The sequence below is a fragment of the Gobius niger genome (assembly GCF_951799975.1).
Source record: "Gobius niger genome assembly, chromosome: 15".
NCBI classification, from domain to species: Eukaryota; Metazoa; Chordata; class Actinopteri; order Gobiiformes; family Gobiidae; genus Gobius; species Gobius niger.
Genome location: NC_136866.1, coordinates 21,594,538 through 21,614,740, shown reverse-complemented (window position 1 = coordinate 21,614,740; position 20,203 = coordinate 21,594,538). Strand labels below are relative to the sequence as shown.

Genomic DNA, 20,203 nt, shown 5'->3' with positions numbered 1-20,203 from the left:
CTGTGCAGGCAACAAGGAGGGGAAATGTCATCCTATTATCTTAGTATCAATGGCTTCAGGAAGTATTCAAACCCATAAATAAACTATAGTCATTTATTTACCACAAACCTAAGCAAGGGAAGGGATCTGCAATTGTGTGGTATAAATAAGCTCAAGAAGTGTAGACATTTTCCCCTATAAATAAGACTGGTTAAGTGCAGCAAGACCTGTACCAATCTAGAATTCCCCAATACATTTAGGTGCACATTCACCAAAATTAGTCTCACTTCATGGCACTGTAATAAAATAGAGGCCCCAAAAACCTCCCAAACCCACAGAATAAATAAATGATATGCTGTGTTTTACATTATGCACAGGTGTAAGGCGTACTCACTTGCTAAACTTGATAGAGGAGAGGATGTGCTCAGGCCCAAAGTCTTTATTCTGCGATAGATATAAAAAATGAATGAATTGCCTGAAGTTGCGTCACGTTGGACACACTGTGACAAAAGGCTGACCTGAGCGATGGCCAGAGACCGACAGCCCCTCCCCGCCCGGCCGGAGCGCATGGGGAGGGGCATTTTGTACAAACACGCTGAACTGATGCCACTCGTCTGGATGTCCGGACAACTTACGCCTGCGGAAGACAGTCAGACACGTTCATTGGACTTGTAACAAAACAATAATCAACCAAAGAGAGAAGCCAGGAGTGTAAAGTGCAGAAAACCACAGACGACAAGTGTTACAAAGAGATTTTATTCCAGTGAAGAAAAGACATTCAAGATGAGATTTGTAAAGACGAAAGGACAAACATGAGACCCCATATTCAGACGCAGAAGGTTAGCACCACATTGAAGGTAACAGCACAATTTCCATAGAAGAAAATGTACAAGAGATGTGATGCATACAGTACATCTCCACCATTTCCATAATTGAAGTTACCAACGTCACAGTGAAGGAGTGGGTAACACTCACCATTTTATCCATCATGACACCAAATACACATTATGGCCTGTGTCTATTTATCCATCACATGTTTTCAAGGCAGCAGATTTTAGCAAAACATTAATTCCTTGCCTTGTCTTCATAAATAAATAAATCTTAAATATTTGAACCATTAACACAAACAAATGTTGCCAGTATCGTGATAGAAGATAAAGCTGGTAAAGCTAGTTAGACTATGGAGCTATCGAGCTATAACATGGAAATATGAGCAGAACCCTGCGGACAGTAGGGAGAGGCACGTCAGAAACACAATGAATTCGAACTATAGACCATTTCAACAGCAAAGTGACATCTGACAAAGAGAACACTTTCATCTTTAGCTTTTAAAGTCATGCGAAATGACAACTTGGTCTGCTAGGACAGTTGTCTGTTGCGCTTTTACGAATAGCCATGAAATGTAGATATAAAGCTGGACTACACTGTATTTCCTCACAAATGACAAATATAGAAAGATAACTACAAACAGCTCACTGCATGTTTGCCACATTCACTGGAATCACACAGATGTGCTTCAAAAAGGATTATATAAAGCCCACAAACAGTAATGACGTCTGTGATATACAATACATTTTATTTACACCGAAGTGTCAGTAGAATCTGTTATTGATCCAACACTGTTGGACTGATTCTTAATTATTGCTTGTTCTCAAATAGCTTAGACAAGATAGAAACATCAGTCCCTCATGTTCAGACCAGCGCAGGTCACATGAGGTCAGTGGCAGTAGCTGCTGTGAACTGACTCTGGAATGATTCAGATACAGAAGTTTTTCACATCATAGTAATGCAGTACCTCTTTATTAAGGCCCTTCACATACACCTAATAAATAGTTTCGTTTTTAAACGACTTGTAAATATCCTCTTATAGTAAAGTGATCTCACTAATGCTATAAGTTATAAATAGTAATGTATTGTGCAAACAGCCGGCTTCCATGATTTAAATGGAAATAAATACAGAATAAAAGGTGCTTTGCCTTTGACTGACCTTAATCCCAAATCGACTGTAAATTTGTTGCATGTCTGGTGCAATGATAATAAAGACGAACTGAACTGAAATAGCAAATCAATTGCCACAATTACCTCCTCTCAAATCTGAATAACAAACAACTGAAAAATAAAGTGCAGAGTGATTCATTTTGTTATTTCAAATACCTGTTCCCATGTTCCCACTGGATATATTTGCGAGCTTATTACTTGGTGCAGTCATTCCAATAAAACACAATTTATATAAATATTCTAATTTACTACCACACACACACACATTTCAAAGATGGTATTTTCACTCAGTTCTTAATTGATGGATTTCAAGTAACTTAACAAAATGGGTCCAAAACCGTGTTATTACACAGAAAGGAGCACAGAGGAAAGGTAACTGTAGAAAAACAGAAAGGCTATAGCACCAGTGAAGTGTCCCGCTCTCCCACTCACACGTGCCCCTCACAGTTTGACACACGGTCTCAGTCCTGGCTGGACCCGGCTGGAGAGTTGGCAGGAGGCGGCGGTAGGCCCTGGAGAAGCAGGGGGCTCAGTTTGGACAGCAGGCCGGGCCGAGGCAGTGCCTGTAGGGAGGGGAGCAGTGTGGACAGGCTGGGAGGCTGCAGGGTGTACAGACCTGACATACTGACGGAGCTGGGGAGAGGACAGGAGCCCGGTGCGCACACGGAGGAGGACGAGGAGGAGGAGGAGGCGGGAGAGTGTGGCGCGGGGCGGGGCGCATGACCATGGCTGTTACTGGGGGAGCGCAGGACGGGACGGTGGTGGTGAGGGGCCCGTCTCTTCTCCTGAGCCTTTGAGTCTACAAGGAGAGAGACACATGGGTCATGCAGGGTGAGGGCTGACGCACAGGGAGGACATACAAAAAAAACCTTGTCTGCCATTTTATATTGAAAAATCAAGTTACTACCAAATTCCAAAAGCCCCGGTCAAATTTAAACCTCAGAGTCTCAACATAAAGTCACGTGCTTCTGTCTTGAGCTGTCAAAGGTGCTAAACTAGAACATGCCGACAGATGAGAACAAAGAAACACCCGGAATACGTCATCCAAGCACAGCCATAAAACAGAGGAGACAGAGGATATCGCCTTACCCCGGACAGGTCCCAGTGTCTTGTTGCCTCCTCTGATGCCGCCGTTGTGCTGAGCGTGGGCGCGCGGCGGAGGGCAGCCGAAGGTGAAGCTCGGTGAACTGTGGATCTTGGGGGATGGAGTCTGACTGCTGCTGCTCTGGCTGTTACAGCGGACTCGGCTGAGGGTGTTCTCCGAGGAGGAGGCGGAGAGGGAGCTGAGGAATATAAAACACAGACATTGACTGTAGGACTGCAGTTATTTAGCTGGTGCAATGTTTTTTTCAAAAGGCAACATTTCTTCTCTCCATTGTGCATTCATATAAAACCTGCTAACCCTTAAGTTTAGGACTCTGCAGACATGTTCCGAAAGACAGGTGATGTTTCTGTATTTGTTTAGCAGCTCACACTTCTGTTATTTTCTGAAATGTTAATGCAACTATTCATGTTTGAAATGTGCACACTAATCTGACTCTTGCTTTCTAAACCTCAGTTGTCAATCTAATTACAATTGCCGTACTTCAGAAATGTAAATGAGATACTTTGCATTCATTAAATCGTGTCACTGATTCTTGATGCTAAATTACACATAATAATAACAACAACAACAACACATTTATGTTAATTTTTAGGATTCATTGTTAAGTCAGTCGCGTAAAACCATCAAACATCTAATGTGCATTTGTTTTTTTTTAAGATTTTTGCTTGTTACTAAAAAACAACAATGCCAAAAGCAGTACTAAGTAACCCTTGCCCCTAGAGGCCATAAGTGCAACTGCAGGTGTCGTAGCAAGTTGCGATTTTTTAACTTTAATTTAATTGTCTTGGAGAGTAAATACTACACTGACAGACAAGGCGAAGGGAGAGAGGGATATTGTACATCCAATTATACAATGGAAATAATTTTTTTCACTCAAACTTGCTGTAAATACTGTTTACAGTGACGCTAGCCCGCAGTTAGCTTTGCCCGTTAGCCTGTTACCTTCTTCTTTGTGATTCTATTAGTATTGGTTGCTCCGGTCCAGTGGCAGTCAAGTTGCAAGCATGGTTTTCTGGCCAGAGACACCAGGGGGAGATGGAAGACCCCCCAATGATCCATTAAACACTTGTATTACCCTTGTATTATAAGGTAAACACGTTACTTAGTGCCGCTTTAATTTATTGATGTGTTGGTGCTCTCTATTCTATTGGGCATATTTGGATCATAAAATTGTTTTGAAAGTCAATTTATTTACAGTGTTTTCCAAGTAGGAGTTGCATATAAAGACTAGATGACCTTTGTGTACTGCTCCGATTCTATTCCCTTTGTTTATTTCGGGGTTAGGGGTGGTTCAGAGGTCCCGGTGTGCACTTACATGTTGAAGCTCTTTGGTGGCGAGGCCTTGGTGCCGCTGTGGTGGTTTCTGGTCGGGGGGTGGGCGTTGGAGTTGGCGTTGAGGCCTTTGGAGTTGCGCACATGTTTGAGGATCCATGCACGCAGGTTTATCAGGGAGCTGTGTTCAGACAGCACCAGCCGCGGCCACGGGTTGCACTCCACCATGTCCAGGGCAGAGACAGCCACAGCGCGGCCCACCTGAAGCACGCACAATCGTCAGTGTCAGTGACAAAACTGGCAATAGTGTAGTTTAGTAGGGAATAGGGATGACCATTGTGACAAATTATCATCATCACAATATTAGCTGATGCACTATCACAAGGAAAAACACCCAAAACATCACATTACAGAATATATAAGGAAAAATACATAGAAACTTAAATGACTGATCCTTTTCTTTGTTTCAAGTCTTCAAATCTGCAAAAACTACACAAACGCCTTTTCCTTTTCTACAGAACAATTAGCATTTCTACATTTTACCTTGAAAATGTCAGCAATATTAGCTTTGCATTTTGCCACAACATTTCTAAACGAATGACATAGTCTGAACACTCACTTGTTCAAATATCTCCGGAGTGTATTTGGGTGGGAAAGACGGAGGAGGGGGCGGAGAGGCACGTCCGTTATCGTGGCAGGCGTGCGGGATGCTGTTCATCGATTTCCCCGTATTGTAGTTGCACTCTAACGTGTAACTGTAGGGGAAGCACAGAGGAAAATATAAATAAAGCTTTCAAAATCTTGTTTATTTGTTTTGTCAAACAGCAGCGACCTGTGCAGTAACCCTATGGCCTTGTGAACCGCCACTCGCCCGCTCCCTTCTTTAGACTGGCCGTCTCTCTTGTCCCGTGCGTACATGTTCTTCTCGGAGAAGTTACAGCCCAGGAAATCAAAATGGGCCGAGTTCACAGCAATCAGTTTCGGGTACAGCATGTTCTCCACCTGCAAGATGCAAGATTTATAGCTAGAAGTGTTTTTTTTTAGGTGGTATTTGATAAGCCAAACATTTTTACCTGCTGGCTCTCATCCGGCAGATTATTCCCGTACATGAAACAGCCCCGCTTGGAGGCGTGGCCATGCAAATCCACGTAATAGGCCACGCCCCCCTCTTTCGACGGGACACACTCCTTCAGCTCCTCCTCTAGCTTTGTAACTTCCTCAGTTCTGTCTGCAACTACAGTCTCCAAGGGGTTTGAAACGGCTCGGTCTCCCTTCTGTAAGTCCGTAGAGTTCAAAGTGTTCCCCTCCAACACCATGTTTATGTCGGGTTTTGACGGGGTGAAGTCCTTCTCCGCGTTTCGATGGTTCATACTGATCTCCATGTCGGTGAGGGGAGGAGGGACCTGGATGGCTGTCGTGTTGTTAGGGGGCGGGGCCTGGGGACGAGTCGGGCTGATGCGATTGGTCGAGGGGGCTTTCTGAACTCGGTTGTGAGCATGGTGGTACAGTAGCAGTGATTTAGCAGCGTAGATCGAAGGGTGCAGTTCCCAACTCGGGTTTAGGTACTGCCTGTTCAGGTTCACACCCCGGGAGTCCGTCCTGCAAAACATGACCACAGATTATCTTTTTCTCACAGTCATAAGGAAAATGCAAACACAAAAAGGTCTCACAAAAAGGTCCACCACAAGGGAACTGTACCCAGAACCTTTGTGCTGTGCAGAAAGAGCTCTAATCACGTATCATTACTTAAGAGCACAGTCATCAATATTGAGCCCAATGGCCCTGTGCACAAATTATATTTAACTTCTCTCACTTTCTTTAAAGGGACTATAAGGAGTTTAAAAATGTTAAAATTACGTATTTTCCTCCCCCTACATGTTCCAGCAATATCCTGAGGTGAGGAATGAGCCCAGACCTGTTCACCACAGCTGCCTCTAAAATCCTGCACTGTCAGTCGAAAAGGTGTTCTTTCGGGTCCGGAGTGCCGTCATGCATGAGCTTAATATAGAAGGTGCAGTTACGCGTATGACCTGAGGTGGCAGTAGTGAGTATAAAATAGCCAACTTGCATCTAGCCCCTTTAAGACAACATTAACAAGTAAGCACATTTCCCAAAACATGAACAATTAAAAAATCAAGGCAACATAAATTGACCAAGTTTAGCCTAAAGAAATGTAATTACCAGTATTTTGTAAACTACGTATATGCAGCATTGTACTGCGGCTTTCCCAACGTTATTTTGAATATTTTCTGCAATTATATGTTAGCACCTGGTTGCCCTGGGGCCCTAAGCAGTAGCTTAGTCTGCTTATAGGCTGGGCCGGCCCTGCTGCGACCTGATCTGTTTTGAAAGTGTCACGGGACAAAACAGTGACTAATTAAGAACAACAAACACTGTACATTTACCGATTGGCTTTGTAAGGCGACACTCGACTCTACACATCACATACTACTGCACAGAGACTGCGACCGGTCCAACTGGATAACGTAACTAAGAGGTGGAAGATATAGTGTTCTAATGCTCAAATTCTTAATACCATAACGCTTTTTAAATCAAGCTCCCATAAGCAGTAAAAATCAAGCATGTAATGTATAGTATGATTACAACTACACCCAGTTAATTTCACTTTCATTGGTAAACAACTGAATGGAAATTTAGAAAGTTTAGAGACAAATCAAAATGTTGCAGAGTAAAACATAAATTAGTAGAAGGCAATGAACACTTCCTGACCTGAATGGATGCTAGTTGCTATCAGGAGGTACTGCCCCGTCTAAAGCACAGTTTAATTCATTTAATCACTAGTCTACCTGTAGTGGCCACGAATGACACCGTCTGGGTTGAGCATAGGGATGAGCTTGAAGACAAACATGTTGCGGAGAACGTGAGCGCGCGGGTCGTCTCTCCTCAGGATGAAGTTTAGGAAGCCGTTAAACACAAACGACGCGGGCGTTTCACCGGGATGCACTCTGCTGCTGAGGAAAAACACCTGCAAAATAAACACAAAAGGGGGACAAATTGACTTTCAGCTGGACTTAACTCACACATCGAAAATTCATTAAGTAGTAAGAGTTTGGTAGTGCATGAGTTACCTTTTTGCCAGCAAATCGGTGTGCTCGAGGGGTGTTGGTGTCGGGGAAAAGGTGCGGCAGGCGCGGCTCTCTCTCGTCCATCATCCCGCCGCAGTTGGTCACAGTGAGCAGGTCCACCCTGTTCCCATCCAGAGAGCGGCACAGCAGCTCCCGGTGAAAATACACACTGCCTGGAGGACTGCAGGCATGAGGAAAAAAGTCAGTTTTACTCACAAATTGATATCGCAATTTAAAAGTAGCAATGATGGCGGTGGGTGCTTAGGCAAAATAACAAGTTATATAACAATCCAGCACATTTTATAAACAAGTACTTCATATAAAAAAGATCTGACCTGCCCTTACTACTGATCAAAATAGGTTAAACCAGAAAAGAACAGTAGAGTAGATTACAAAATAAGCAGATAACAACTATAAATAATTGTCCATATCAAAAAGGAATACCTAGATTTTTAAAAACTGTAAAACATTCAAATGTATGCTTTACTTCTGGCTGTACCTGCTTGGACACAGCTGAGCAGCGCAGGGGTAATTGTCGACCAGCTGCTGAAGCATGTCCTGGCATTCGGTGTAGGAGAATGGGTAACAAAAGGAGAAGAAGGTTGAGGCTCCCTTCACTTCTAAAACCCGGTGAGTGAAGGAGAGGATGAACTGGTTATCAACAATCTACCAAAAAAAAGGACAGACAAACACACAAATAGTTAGATCAAGATCAAAATAACAACTTTTCCTTTCAGATGTTTAATAATGAATAAAGTACACTGAATTCCAGACGCTCAAAGATTGTTCGGGAGTAAATTATTCATTCGTTCCCCAGACTCGGTGACCATAACCTTAGCTACTTCTGAGGCGGCTGAATAACACAGCGAGGCATGACCAGAAATTTGCACCAATGGCCTCTCCGACCTCTATTAGACAATTTACACATTCTTGAAAGCAATTTGTCCCTCTCTCAGAAGGGTGTGAGCCTATATCAATAAATAAATCATATGTATTTATTTCGTTGACTGTGTTCATTTACTATTGAATTTCTTCCATTACAACACAACATACCCCAACATACTCTTGCCCCTCTTAACGATGAGCATTATAGACCCACAGTATTTTGTACGATAGCACGTTTCAAAGGCAGATCCACACCTCTGTGTTGGGCCTGTCCCGTATCCTCTCCCAGCGAGTCTTCCCTGGGACAGTGCGGACGAACGGAGCCATCCCCTGGCTGTAAAGCTTCCTCTGGTTGTTCATGTTCATTACATTGATCTTCAGTAACTTTCCGGAGGACACTCCACGCACGCTGAAGTAAAACCACGATCTGAAGACGAAAGGAGTGAACAATTTGAGCATGTTTAAGATCGCTCAAGAGTCAAGTATATTTTCTCAGGAATCAAGTGTCATTACCTGTTTCCGTTCTCGTGTTCTGTGCCGGCGCTGTCTGGCTGCGTCCACACGTTGAATTCATAATCAGGGCTGGGGTTAGGTCCCGATACAGAACTGCCATTGGAGTAGGCATCTGAAGGGGGGCTGGAGCTGCTCTTGTCCACCCGCTCTACCCGGGCCAAATTCCCCGAGTCAAACTTCGAGCTGAACACGATGCTGCCAAAGCGAGCCTCCATGACGCCTCCGACTCTTCACTCCGATCAGGTCCTTGGTGAAATGTGTCGATGGGCTCACAGGGAAATCCTATTGCTGTAAAATGAAATAAAAAACAAATATTCTTTCAACTGCTCATTAAGTTCATCCATCCATCCATCTATCCATCCATCCATCATCCATCCATCTATCTTCATTAGTTAAACCCATGGGTAGGCAATACACTGAAGGGTTACCATAATCATGTTGCTCTCTGATGGGGGGAAAAAAACCACAACACACACACACAGATTGCATTTTGTTTCATAATGCATGCTTGCGTTTTCCTTCATTGTCTGCCTTTTCAAAACTGCATTCACTAAACACAATGCAACACTAGTAGCTTGCAACCATTGTTCTGAGCCATATTTATATTATGGCTGGAATAACCTGTTCCACACATAATAAAATAAGTCTAAATAGGCTTTATGACAGAATAACATACAATGAGTGTATGCAACAGCGACACACACTGGCAGTTCACTAAAATACACATTGAACGATGATTAATAATGCTAAAAAAGAAAAGAACAATATAGGTAGCGTTATCTTATAGCGTTAAGTGGCTGCATAAATGATATTTGCAGCCAACCCATCTTTGTTTTACATCGATATCTGAGGACTGGGTGTAATAACATAGCAACAACAACAACAGCTGATCGAGCCAAACATGTCGCCTCCGTCTCTCAAAACGACTCACATCATTCAACTCATGAAAACTGTGCACTCTTACGTTTGCTTTACAATCTTACATCCGCACATGATATTCAATGTAGCAGTGTTTGTTTCGAAGCTACTGCGTTTCTAAGCTACTGGGGTTAGCTTAGCTCCTGGGGCTAGCAGCAGCAGAATCGTCTCATCGCAACAAATCTAACGCAAAACGCAACATCAAACATTTCTGCACACATTAAGGATTTGTGCAGATTTCAATTAAAAAAACAAATAGTTCAACCATTCTTACTGAGCTATATTTGCAGGAGGTCCATGTTAGTGCTCGGAGCGTCCTCTCTTCTCGCCTGCTAAACTCAATTGCAGACCGAGCTCTCCTGTAACACGGGACTGGATGCTGCTTCGTGTGTGCCGTGACAAACCCACCAATAAATAATAAAACAAAGCGATACACACAATCTCAGCAAGCTCACACCCGCATTTGTGCGTTCAAGAAATTCTAAAACACCAGTATTTCCTTGTTCTTGTTGTCCACAGACTTCATATTTCATGCTTTATTCATTCATTCGAGGCAGTGAACGACTGCAGCCACAGCTGCCTTGCTCTAGACTGGTAGAAGTGGCTGCCAATCTGCGCCAATGGCACCTCCAACCAGAACCAATCAGTCACTCACTCAAACAAACACCACATTTACAATGTGTGGGTGAAATGTCTTACCCAAGGGCACCACAAAAGTATGTAAGGCAAATGTATTTACATTCATTTATTTCAGCCTACACAGATCGCAAATAAAATCAATTTAACACAAAGTTTGCTTATGATATTATATTGAAAGAAAAATAAATAAATAAAATGCATATTGAGCTATTATCATTGTTGAGACGTGTCACATATTCTGGAGGATAATGCAGATTTTTGCTGCGTAAACCTAACTGAGTGACTCTTATACATTGGCTGTAAGTAAATAATATCTTTGAGTGGCGTTGAACCCCAAAATCTCATATCTCTTCAAAAACTAGACAAGATGTCTAAAATCTAAATCCAAACAAAAATCCCAAATTGAGTTGGGGGCAAAGTGCTTGATTTAGCATTGAGCATTTTCAATGCAATTTGTTTATTTGTTTGTTTATTAATGGATCCCCATTTGTCTTTACCAGACAATAGTAAAGACTATTCTTCCTGGGGTCCATGAAATGCTACGTTTAAAATATTACAAATCATCATTACATGTACAAATACATCATTAAAATCCTTAAAAATCCCGATTCTGAACACCACAAGAACATGCTAATACAATATTACCATACACCTAATCTGGGAGATTATTGTTCACTACATTATATCCCATGATTTAGGATGTGTTTTTTTTTTTTTTTTACTATTCTTTTAAAACAGCTTTTGAACATAAGGCTGTTAAAGAATGAGGTAGCTTGTTCCACAGAACCATAGCTCTGTACAGAAGCTAATACAGAAGCAATACCTATATACCCTCACCTACAGTCATGAGACATAATGACCGAAAGGACAAGATTGATGTAAACGGTCGAAATTACGTTTCTTTTGCAGGGTGGCTCAGCACACCCTTGATATAGTGAGGAGCTCAGTTACTTGGGAGGAGCTTGGTGTAGAGCTGCTGCTCCTTCACATCAAGAGCTCGCTGAAGTGGCTTGGGAGGAGACCCTGAGGAAGACCCAGAGCACGCTGGAGGGAGCATGTCTCTAAGTTGGCCTGAAAACACCTTGAGATCTTACCAAATGAGCTGGAATAAATGTGGGCAACTCTGCTCAGACTGCTGCCTCCTCAACCAAGGTCTGGGTGATGTGGGGAAAAATGGATGGATGGATATCCAAAATCACCTCTATTTTTCTTGTCTCATGTCTAATGTGTTAAAGTAATAATAGTTTAAGGCCTTATGTGAAAACATCAGGGTCTCGACTCAAAATATGTCTGCATGTGTTGTCCGCTCAGCTGATTTCCTAAAAAAAGGAAAACAAAAACGGTTGCCTTTGGGCTCTTTCAGCCAATCAGCCACATTTGGGGCACAACACTCTCAACTGCTGAAACAAGACTGACTTTAGAGGCAGCCATTATTGATGAAAACACTGGGTGGCGCTGCGACTTTGCAAATCTTTGTGTTGCACCTGTTTTGTTTACAATTTCTGAAAGCCCTCCAAACTTTTGTTTTTTTGTTTATTTATTTTTTTCTTACCGCGGTTGCTGCGTAAAACAGGTTGGAATATTCGATGTTTTGTATTACAAGTGGAATTACGCATAAATTGGCTAAATTACGCACAGCTTTTTCTTGAATTTAACACACACAAAAAAAGACTCTTTCTTATATTGTACACAGCACTGTTTACATGTTCGATATTTGCCACTATATCATACTAAATAACAAGAAAGATCCCAGCGCCTGTAGCTTTAAGAGGGCTGAGCTTCGTGCGTTCCGAAGCACTCGCTATTCTCCCTGTACCTGCTGCCCACTCCTTTCCCGCGCCTTGATTGGCCGTGTTGGTCGAAATCCTCTTGAATGATTTCAAACCGGAGTGTTTGGACAAGGAGGAGGGGGCACGCTGCTAATTCCTGCTCTCCTTGTTGTGCGGTGGCCAGCGCTCTGTGTGGAACTCTCGGCCGCTCTCTCGGTGCGTTCATCTAAAAGAGGCTTATCCTGAGAGGGCACTGATGCGAACCGCTCCGGTGAATAAAAGTAGGCCGCCAGAGGTGCACTGTTAACGGGGCAGCACGCAGTTTGGACCCGGGGGACGCTTTTGATTTGCGGTGAAACGCTGCTCATGTTTTCCTTTCGTTTGTTTAATGGAGTGGCGTGAGCCGCGCGCGGAGCAAGGCGCACAGTGCGTTTGGAAGTGTGACAAGACGAGGCATTAAGGAGCACAGCTTCATAACAACGTGCTCGCAGACCCACTGGAGACGCGTGATTTTGGGAATGTGAGTACCCTAGACTGCTTTTCCAATAAGTAAAAGCAACCGGTTGGTCCATGCGTTGCCATAGCGCGACAATATTATTTTTACAATCGGCCTGTTGAAGGAGAGCAGCAACATTCCGTCGTATTGTGTCATGATTTTTGGACAATGTATTTCAACACAATTCTACAACTTAGGCTCGGCTGAATGACTTTTGACAGTTGACTTTGGAGCTGCTGTTTTTAAAAGAACTCTTTTTTTTATTGAGCCAACATGTCTAAGAACCCGTCCGAAGGTCCGAATGACGACCTGAGCCAGGTGTCCGACGAGGACCTGCTCAGGTGCAGCAAAGAGGAGCTTGTCCGGAGATTAAGGAGGGTTGACGGGGAGAAAATGAACTTGATGATTGAGCATGGCAACATGATGAAAGACATCAACAGGCGCTTGCAGGTGCACCTCCACGAGATCCGCAGCCTGAAGGAGATCAACCAGAAGCTGCAGGATGACAACCACGAGCTGCGAGAACTCTGCTGCTTCCTGGACGACGACCGACAGAAGGGCAAGAAGCTGTCCCGGGAGTGGCAGAGGTTCGGCAGGTACACGGCCAGCGCCATGTGGAAGGAAGTGGGCGCCTACATGATGAAGCTGAAAGAGCTCGAGTCCAACCAGGAGAGCGTGCTCAAGGAGAACTGCGAACTGAAAGAAATCATCCTCATGCTGGATGAGGAGAGGAACGGCGCGGGGTCAAGGAGCTCCATAGACTCGCAGTCCAGCCTGAGTAACCTGAACGGGGGCAGCGGGACCGTGAGGGATGTCGGTGATGGGAGTAGCACCTCCAGTACGGGCAGCGCGGGGAGCCCGGACCATCACAACCACAACCACATCCACAAGCCCCCCGCGGAGAACAGTAAGCTGCCCAACATGAGGCGGTCTATGGATGACCTGTCAGCGCCACATCATCACAGGAGCATCCCCAACGGACTCAACGGTGAGTTGTGTGCAGTGTAATTATGTGCTTTACCTTACCTTCACCTGGACGCATCTGCGCGCCCTGTAATTTGTGAAGCACCCAAAACACTCTTGCTGTCATTAGCCTCACCTACCAGACGGCATGCATCATGAAACTTCACACATGCACTTTCTGGCAAACATCAGGGTATTTACTGTGCACCAAGACTCACACTCCAATGAGAATGTCTATTCCACTGAAACAATGATAGTTCTTTGCTTTCTGTAAACTCCAAAGAAACGACTTAAGTTTAGTCATTCAAGACAAAGCTACAGACTTCTCTCACATGCAATTTCTTTACTTTGCTTTCCAGCATAAGTATTGCAAACTTTGGATTTTGTCTACACACCATAACAATGAGCTTTGTTTGAGCAATTTACATGTTAATGCGTTTATAGTTCCGTGGTTCTCAAAAGAGCGTTGCAAAAAGCATTTTCAGTGGCTTTCCCCGGGAACATATCTTACAGCCTTTATTGACTTCAAGTATTTGAGTCTGTTTGTCATCATAGGGTGATAATGGGTCCTGGGGAGTTTGAGTTTTCCCTTTGTCTATAGCATCTTGCTGATATCCTGATTTCTGTGTGCAGAAGTAAGTTTTTGCCCTAACTTTTCTGTAACACAAGTAATGGTCATTTTGCGGCCACGGTGTTACCTATAATCTGGCGTATGATACGGTGCCTCACTTGTTCCGTGTCCTGACGCAGGACTTGATTGCGCTAAGAGCATATGCTGGTCAGAACTGCTGTGTATTGGATTAGCAGGAGGGGGGCCTTGGCTTAGCCTCTCATGGGGTCTTGATTGGGGTGATTATTTCTCCCTGCCACATGGACACTCACCGCAGCCTTAAGTGGCCTTTTCAGTCTCGCGCCTATCCATAGTTTTCAAAGCCGCACTGATTTGGGTCACTGCATTTCTGCTCCTTGAGGGAAAGGACTTGCTAATAGCCCGTGGAAAGGTTTTTTTTTCCGGCAAATAGATTTTTTTCTTTTGTCATTTGCAGATTATTCTGTTTGAGTGTGGAAAAGCACTTGTGTCAGTGCAGCCGACAGTTTCAAAAGGTTGGCATGAGACCAGAAATCAATGTGGCTTTTTTTTCCTTTTTTTTTTAAGACTAATACTAAGCTGGAAAAAAGCTGGGAGATGATGAAAAAGGAACGATGGCACAGGAGGACACTAAGCCCTGTTCAGCTTGCACATGGGCTGATGCCAGGAGCTGCTCAGCATAGGGAATATAGATGGGAACAACCTCAAATCCTAGTAGTCACATGTAAGGGCCTGCATTTATCCATTCGTATCAACAGAATTGCATGCACGTTTTAAACATTGGAACCATCTTGATCACCAATTTCACTAAACACTCAAAAATATAAGTGTTGGTGTGGTTTGTAAGGCAATATTCCATTCCATCAAGTGAACAGTTTGCAGCTCTGAGCCTGTGAGGGAAAATGAGTGTCGGACATTGTTTGGTTGTCATTATGCAACAACAGTATTGTACACACATGCAGCCGAGCAGCTCTCCAACGTAGCTGTGTGTGTGTCTGACATTGTGTGGCCCTCAGGGTCCAGATCAGGGAGCTTTTGATCTGCAACTAGAGATAACACTATCTGCTGTAGAAATGTATAATTCAGTATGGATCTAGTGGGAAACATGGCGTTATCGTTATTATAGGTACTTTTGCCACAACATCTGCTGTCAGTATTTGAGGTAAATTCCTTCTTTTTGCACATACAGGTAGAATAATAAGCATCTACCGGTGATCTCATGCTTTTACAGGAATAGCCTTGACATTGGCCAGTTGGTTAAAGGCCAAACACAGGGATACATGGAAAACTGAGTGGAGGAATTGTTGATGGCCTTGATGTTTTAATCCTCATCCTACTAACCATACTTTACAAGCCTATACTATACTATACTAACTGTCTGGTCTGTGTAGGACTGGAGCAGGACCGGGCTCACTTCAGACATGATCCAGGTTCAGACTCAGTCAGGACTTTGTTTTTATCATTTGTCAAAAATCTATTTCGATTCCACTTAGTAGTTCCACTTAGTATAGTTTCATATTAAAGTTTTGAATATTTGTGGCAGCACTTGGCTAAATGTACTTTTTGTGTTCCTATATGGACCTATAATAACACATTGAATGCAGTTCCAGCCTTGATTAAACTGTTCACACAAGTTGGTTAGCTGAAGTAGCAACACCGTTTTGCACAATGTTCCTTCTTTCGCAATCAATAATTCCTAAGTACCTCGAATAGTCGGATTTGCCTGCAGCCTCCTCGGGTCCAACTTTTGCACTTGAAACTGGCCTGGATTTCCTCAAAGCTGCTGAAATCTGAGCGGCGGGACCGCGTTGTCGGGTCATGTCTGTTGGCGGTGTGGGGTCCGCTGCAGAGTGCCTTTTATTTAATGTCGTCCAAATGCCAGTGGTTCCCCTGGGCTTTCAGGAGACGGGCTGAAGAATCGGCGGCCAAACGCTAAATGAACAGCATCTGTGCATACACGGGAGAGGGGGGGGGGGTCTACGACATACATGTGGTGGTGTAGAGGCTTTCCCACTATTTCTTGGATTTGATTCTTGCATATGCTCACTTTATAACACTTAGATCTGTTGGTATTTATAGAGAACATAAGTTGCTCATAGATTTTTACGCTAAACCTTTCTATTAATAATCAACCCAGCATTTATTGTGCATCTACAATGTTTGTGACCTTAAGCTGTTGACTTTTACAGAAAAGTTCAACTTGAAGCCATACTGCAGAACATTCCAGGTTATATCTTGCTATGTTACAAGCTCAACCTCATAGTGGTGAAACAAAAAATGTCAACAAACTTGCCGGCGATTCCAGTAGTTTTCAATAAACCCTTTGTAGATTTGCTCCCTTCATTTTGGGAACATAATATTAGATGAGCAAATGTAACCGACTACCAGCCAAGTGTGTCGATGACTTGATGAAAAGTTCTGGCTGCTTCCCCTGCCAAAGTAAATAGGAAACCGGCTACGATTGTTATGCATGTGTGCGGCTTCGTGGATTACGTCACTCGTGAAAGAAACTACATTGAGTCACCGTTTCCAGTTCTTTACATTTGGGGCGCTGCTTTGTTAAGGGGGTTCCAGTAATGGCACCTCTTTGGTTCTGTTGTAGAGGGAGTGGCCGAACGGAGTAAGGAGTTTGTCACAGGACGCCTGGGGGTGGAGACTTCAGTGCCGTGGGGGGGACTGGTGGAGGGCATATTGAGCTTAAAGGAGGCTGGGTTTCCGAGGCATCCTGCTGTCCGCTTAATTGAATTTCTTGTGCGATGACACGGTCGACAAACCCCCTCCCTGTTCCTCGTTCTTTAGGAGGGCAAGCTGTGCGTATGTTTACATTGTCTAAAAGCGTGCCTTCAGTGCAACTTCAGACATCCTTTTCAGTAGGACAGTCTGGTGGCTTTTGAAGTCTAAAATGTACCAGTAAGCAAGTACTCTACATGAGTTGGCTATACTCAAGTTTGATCAAACCAAAGTTTTTTATAATCTAAAGTTGTGCTGGTTGGAATTATGGAATAAATGTATAATTTTCAATATTTTCTAGACTACAACTACAAAATTATTATAAGTGAATCCTATGCTTTACAGCTGCAGTACTCTTCACAATAGAACAAATGCATAGAGTACATTTATTTTATTCTAGCCTCTTAAAACACCTACAAAACGTACTTTTTTGTCACGATGTCGCCGCTTCCCCCCCCCTCCCACATTTTTAAAGCGTTTTTGCCTCTTTTTATTTTTTTATTTTTGTCATTTTTCGTGTCGTGTTTTTATTGTGTTTTGCTTTTTCATCGCTTTTGATGTTTTTTTTGTTGCTTTCTATCATGTCACTCTTTTGTGGCTTTTATGTTGCTTTTTTCGTCACCCTTCAATCATGCTTTTGTAGCTTTTTTAATTGTGTTATTGTTGCTTGTGCCGCACGTTTTTTTTGCCGCTCTTTTGTTGCATTTTTGTCGCTTTTCTGTTGCTCTTTGCATTTTCTGTGTCGAGCTCCTCATTAGCTGCATGTTTTGTATCGATGACAAGTGTGCCTTTAAATACTTTGTCTCATTCAATATGACATTTACAGCAGACAATGAAGAGGAATATTTAATAATTGCCCAATCCCCACAATTTCTGCAGTTTCAGTGGTTGTTTTTTTTTAAACCATAGGCAAATATTGTGATAACATCATTAAAAAAAGTTTTTTGGCCAAGATAATCGTGACCCCATATTTTATTATCGTTCCATCCCTAATCACAATCACTGCTGGGTATATCATCAACAATCAGGCCAAGTTTGAAGCAAATCCAAGATGCAGATTTTTTCCTTTCTTTGACAAGGAATTTCAAGTGTCACAACCTCCTAACGCCGACTTCTATTTTCACTGCTTTCACTTAGGTGGTCCATGTAACCCCACTCATGAAATATGACGCTGTCGCAGTAAACCGGTGCTCCTTCGCTGGCCGTGTTATCTGTATGAGATTAAGTCAAAGTGGCCGCATGAGATGCCCAAGTGTTGCTTTGACATTGTCCAGATGATCTCATAAATGCCCGGGCCTGCATTAATGCTTGCTGACCTTTTAGCAGCGCTGCGCAGATTCTTCTGGCCTCGCTGCTGCCAAGTGCCTTTTAAATGAACTCTATTTTCTGCTAGAGATAAACGGGAGGAAATAACCTGGAAAGAATGAAAGTGCAAGGTGTGAGGAAGAAAAACAATGTCAATGCTTTAATGTCCGTGTATTGCAGAGGTCAGCTCAAGGCACTGCACTCAATGAGCTAATTTAGGCCCAGTAAGTAAATCGTAAATCTTTTCATGGCCAACTTAAATCTTTTTAACCTCTTAACCCCCACCTGAACCGAGCACATTTACTCCAGTTTGGTTTTTCCCAAGGGCTTCTTGAGAAAGCATCAAAAAAGTGACAAATGGGATGAAAATGTGAAGAAAATGTGATGAAAAAATTACGAAAAATGTACAAAAAAGGCTAAAAAATTTGGCAAAAAAAGTGATGAAAAATTTACAAAAAAGCCTCAATAATGTGACAAAAAATGTACAAAAGTGACGAAAATGTGACGAAAAATTTACAAACAAGTGACGAAAAATTTATTAAAAAAAGCCTAAAAAATGTGACAAAAATGTGACGAAAAATTTATAAAAAAGCCTAATAAATTTGACGAAAATGTGACGAAAAATTAACAAAAATGTGACAAAAATATGACAAAAAAGCCTTAAAAAGTGGCGAAAATGTGCCAAAAAATTGACAAAAAGCCTAAAAATTGTGACGAAACTGTGACAAAAAAATAGCTAAAATATGATGAAAACGCAACAAAAGATTGACAAAATGCTAAAATGTGATGAAAACGAGAGGAAAAAGATCTGTTTAGATGAATTTTGCAAGTTTTAGCTTTCAAATGAGGCACTTAGTTAATGCGAGGGTTAAGAGGTTATACTGATAGCGAACTGAGTGTCGTCATTGTGTTTTGCAATGTATTTGTTTTGACACACAAACTTGATTTTTACATACAATGAGTGCAAACAGTTTTTGAAGCAAGAACTCTTCCATTATTGGCACCCCATTCACATGCCTATAGAAACAAGTTTTGCAATAACATAATCCACACATGATGCTGTGCTTGCCAAAAGCACTTGTAGTCAGTGAATACTGAATGGATTGATCGCACAACTTCTAGACGACATTCTTACTCAGTGTTTTTATAAATAGCTCCACATCTACAGAAGTATCTGTCTGACCCTTCGTCCAGCTGACACCATATGGAGCGCCGGTCAGTGTGCCCTTGGTGATATGAGGTCATGGCACATTCACTCACTTGCTAACACACCGCCACACTAATGCCCGGCCCTTCGGCAAACAGCGAATGCAAACAGTTCAGTCCATCTGGGGCACTAGAGGCAGCCATAATCCTTCAAGCTAACTGCATGCTTTGTGTGTTTACTATGCCATGGTAAAGTGATGAGTGATGAGAGAGCTAGCTTCTAATCAGTAAAAAAAAAAGTAGCCCACTCCATGCTCCTGTAACGCTCTTCAAAGCGTAAAATGTCATCATAAATCAGGATCTGTGCGCTTGTGTTTGAAGGTTAAATGTTAGTCTAGCTGTGAACAGAGCGCGTATAACCTACACCAATGACAAGTGATTTAGCACCCTTCACTATGGCCCGCCTTATGTAAGGCATGAGTTTATTACCAGTCTAGCATATTCTTTTTATCTAGCATTCATAAATGTTTAAAATGACACAATGTCAATTTAGCTTTGTCAAATGTTGTTACAGTTAGGGCTGGACGATAACAGAAATTGAATCTTTTGGTCGGGCTTTGAGTGAGTAATACACGGATTTAACCAATCACAGTGAAGTGTGATCTGTCCGAAGCAGCAAGTGGCTTTAGTTTCCTCTTTGGGCTGTCACCGTAGTTACTAAATCGACTTATCGTTCAATAAATGACAGATAAATGTAGGGTTGTCACGATAATTACTATATCGACATATCGTAAGTAACAGATAAACGAT

The 20,203-nt window shown here is 42.7% G+C and overlaps 2 protein-coding genes across 2 annotated transcripts in view; one reads left to right on the top strand and one right to left on the bottom strand.

The window, feature by feature from the left end:
* Positions 1-721: 721 nt before the first annotated feature.
* On the bottom strand, positions 722-10,134 carry agbl5 (AGBL carboxypeptidase 5). The gene is made up of 12 exons (XM_079571766.1): positions 10,031-10,134; positions 8,839-9,120; positions 8,581-8,752; positions 7,940-8,106; positions 7,444-7,621; positions 7,162-7,340; positions 5,428-5,953; positions 5,187-5,356; positions 4,974-5,109; positions 4,398-4,615; positions 3,067-3,260; positions 722-2,776 (listed from the first exon to the last, which is right to left on the bottom strand). The coding sequence occupies exons 2-12, from the start codon at positions 9,051-9,053 to the stop codon at positions 2,439-2,441; spliced, it is 2,493 nt and encodes an 830-aa protein (XP_079427892.1). The 5' UTR covers positions 9,054-9,120; positions 10,031-10,134; the 3' UTR covers positions 722-2,438.
* Positions 10,135-12,226: 2,092 nt separating this feature from the next.
* Positions 12,227-20,203, top strand: part of LOC306975287 (coiled-coil domain-containing protein 85C-A-like) — a 62,421-nt gene continuing 54,444 nt past the window's right edge. Inside the window, exon 1 of the mRNA XM_079572790.1 lies at positions 12,227-13,648. Coding sequence (XP_079428916.1) covers positions 12,934-13,648 — 715 coding nt within the window. The 5' untranslated portion in view covers positions 12,227-12,933. The remainder of the gene's footprint in view (positions 13,649-20,203) is intronic.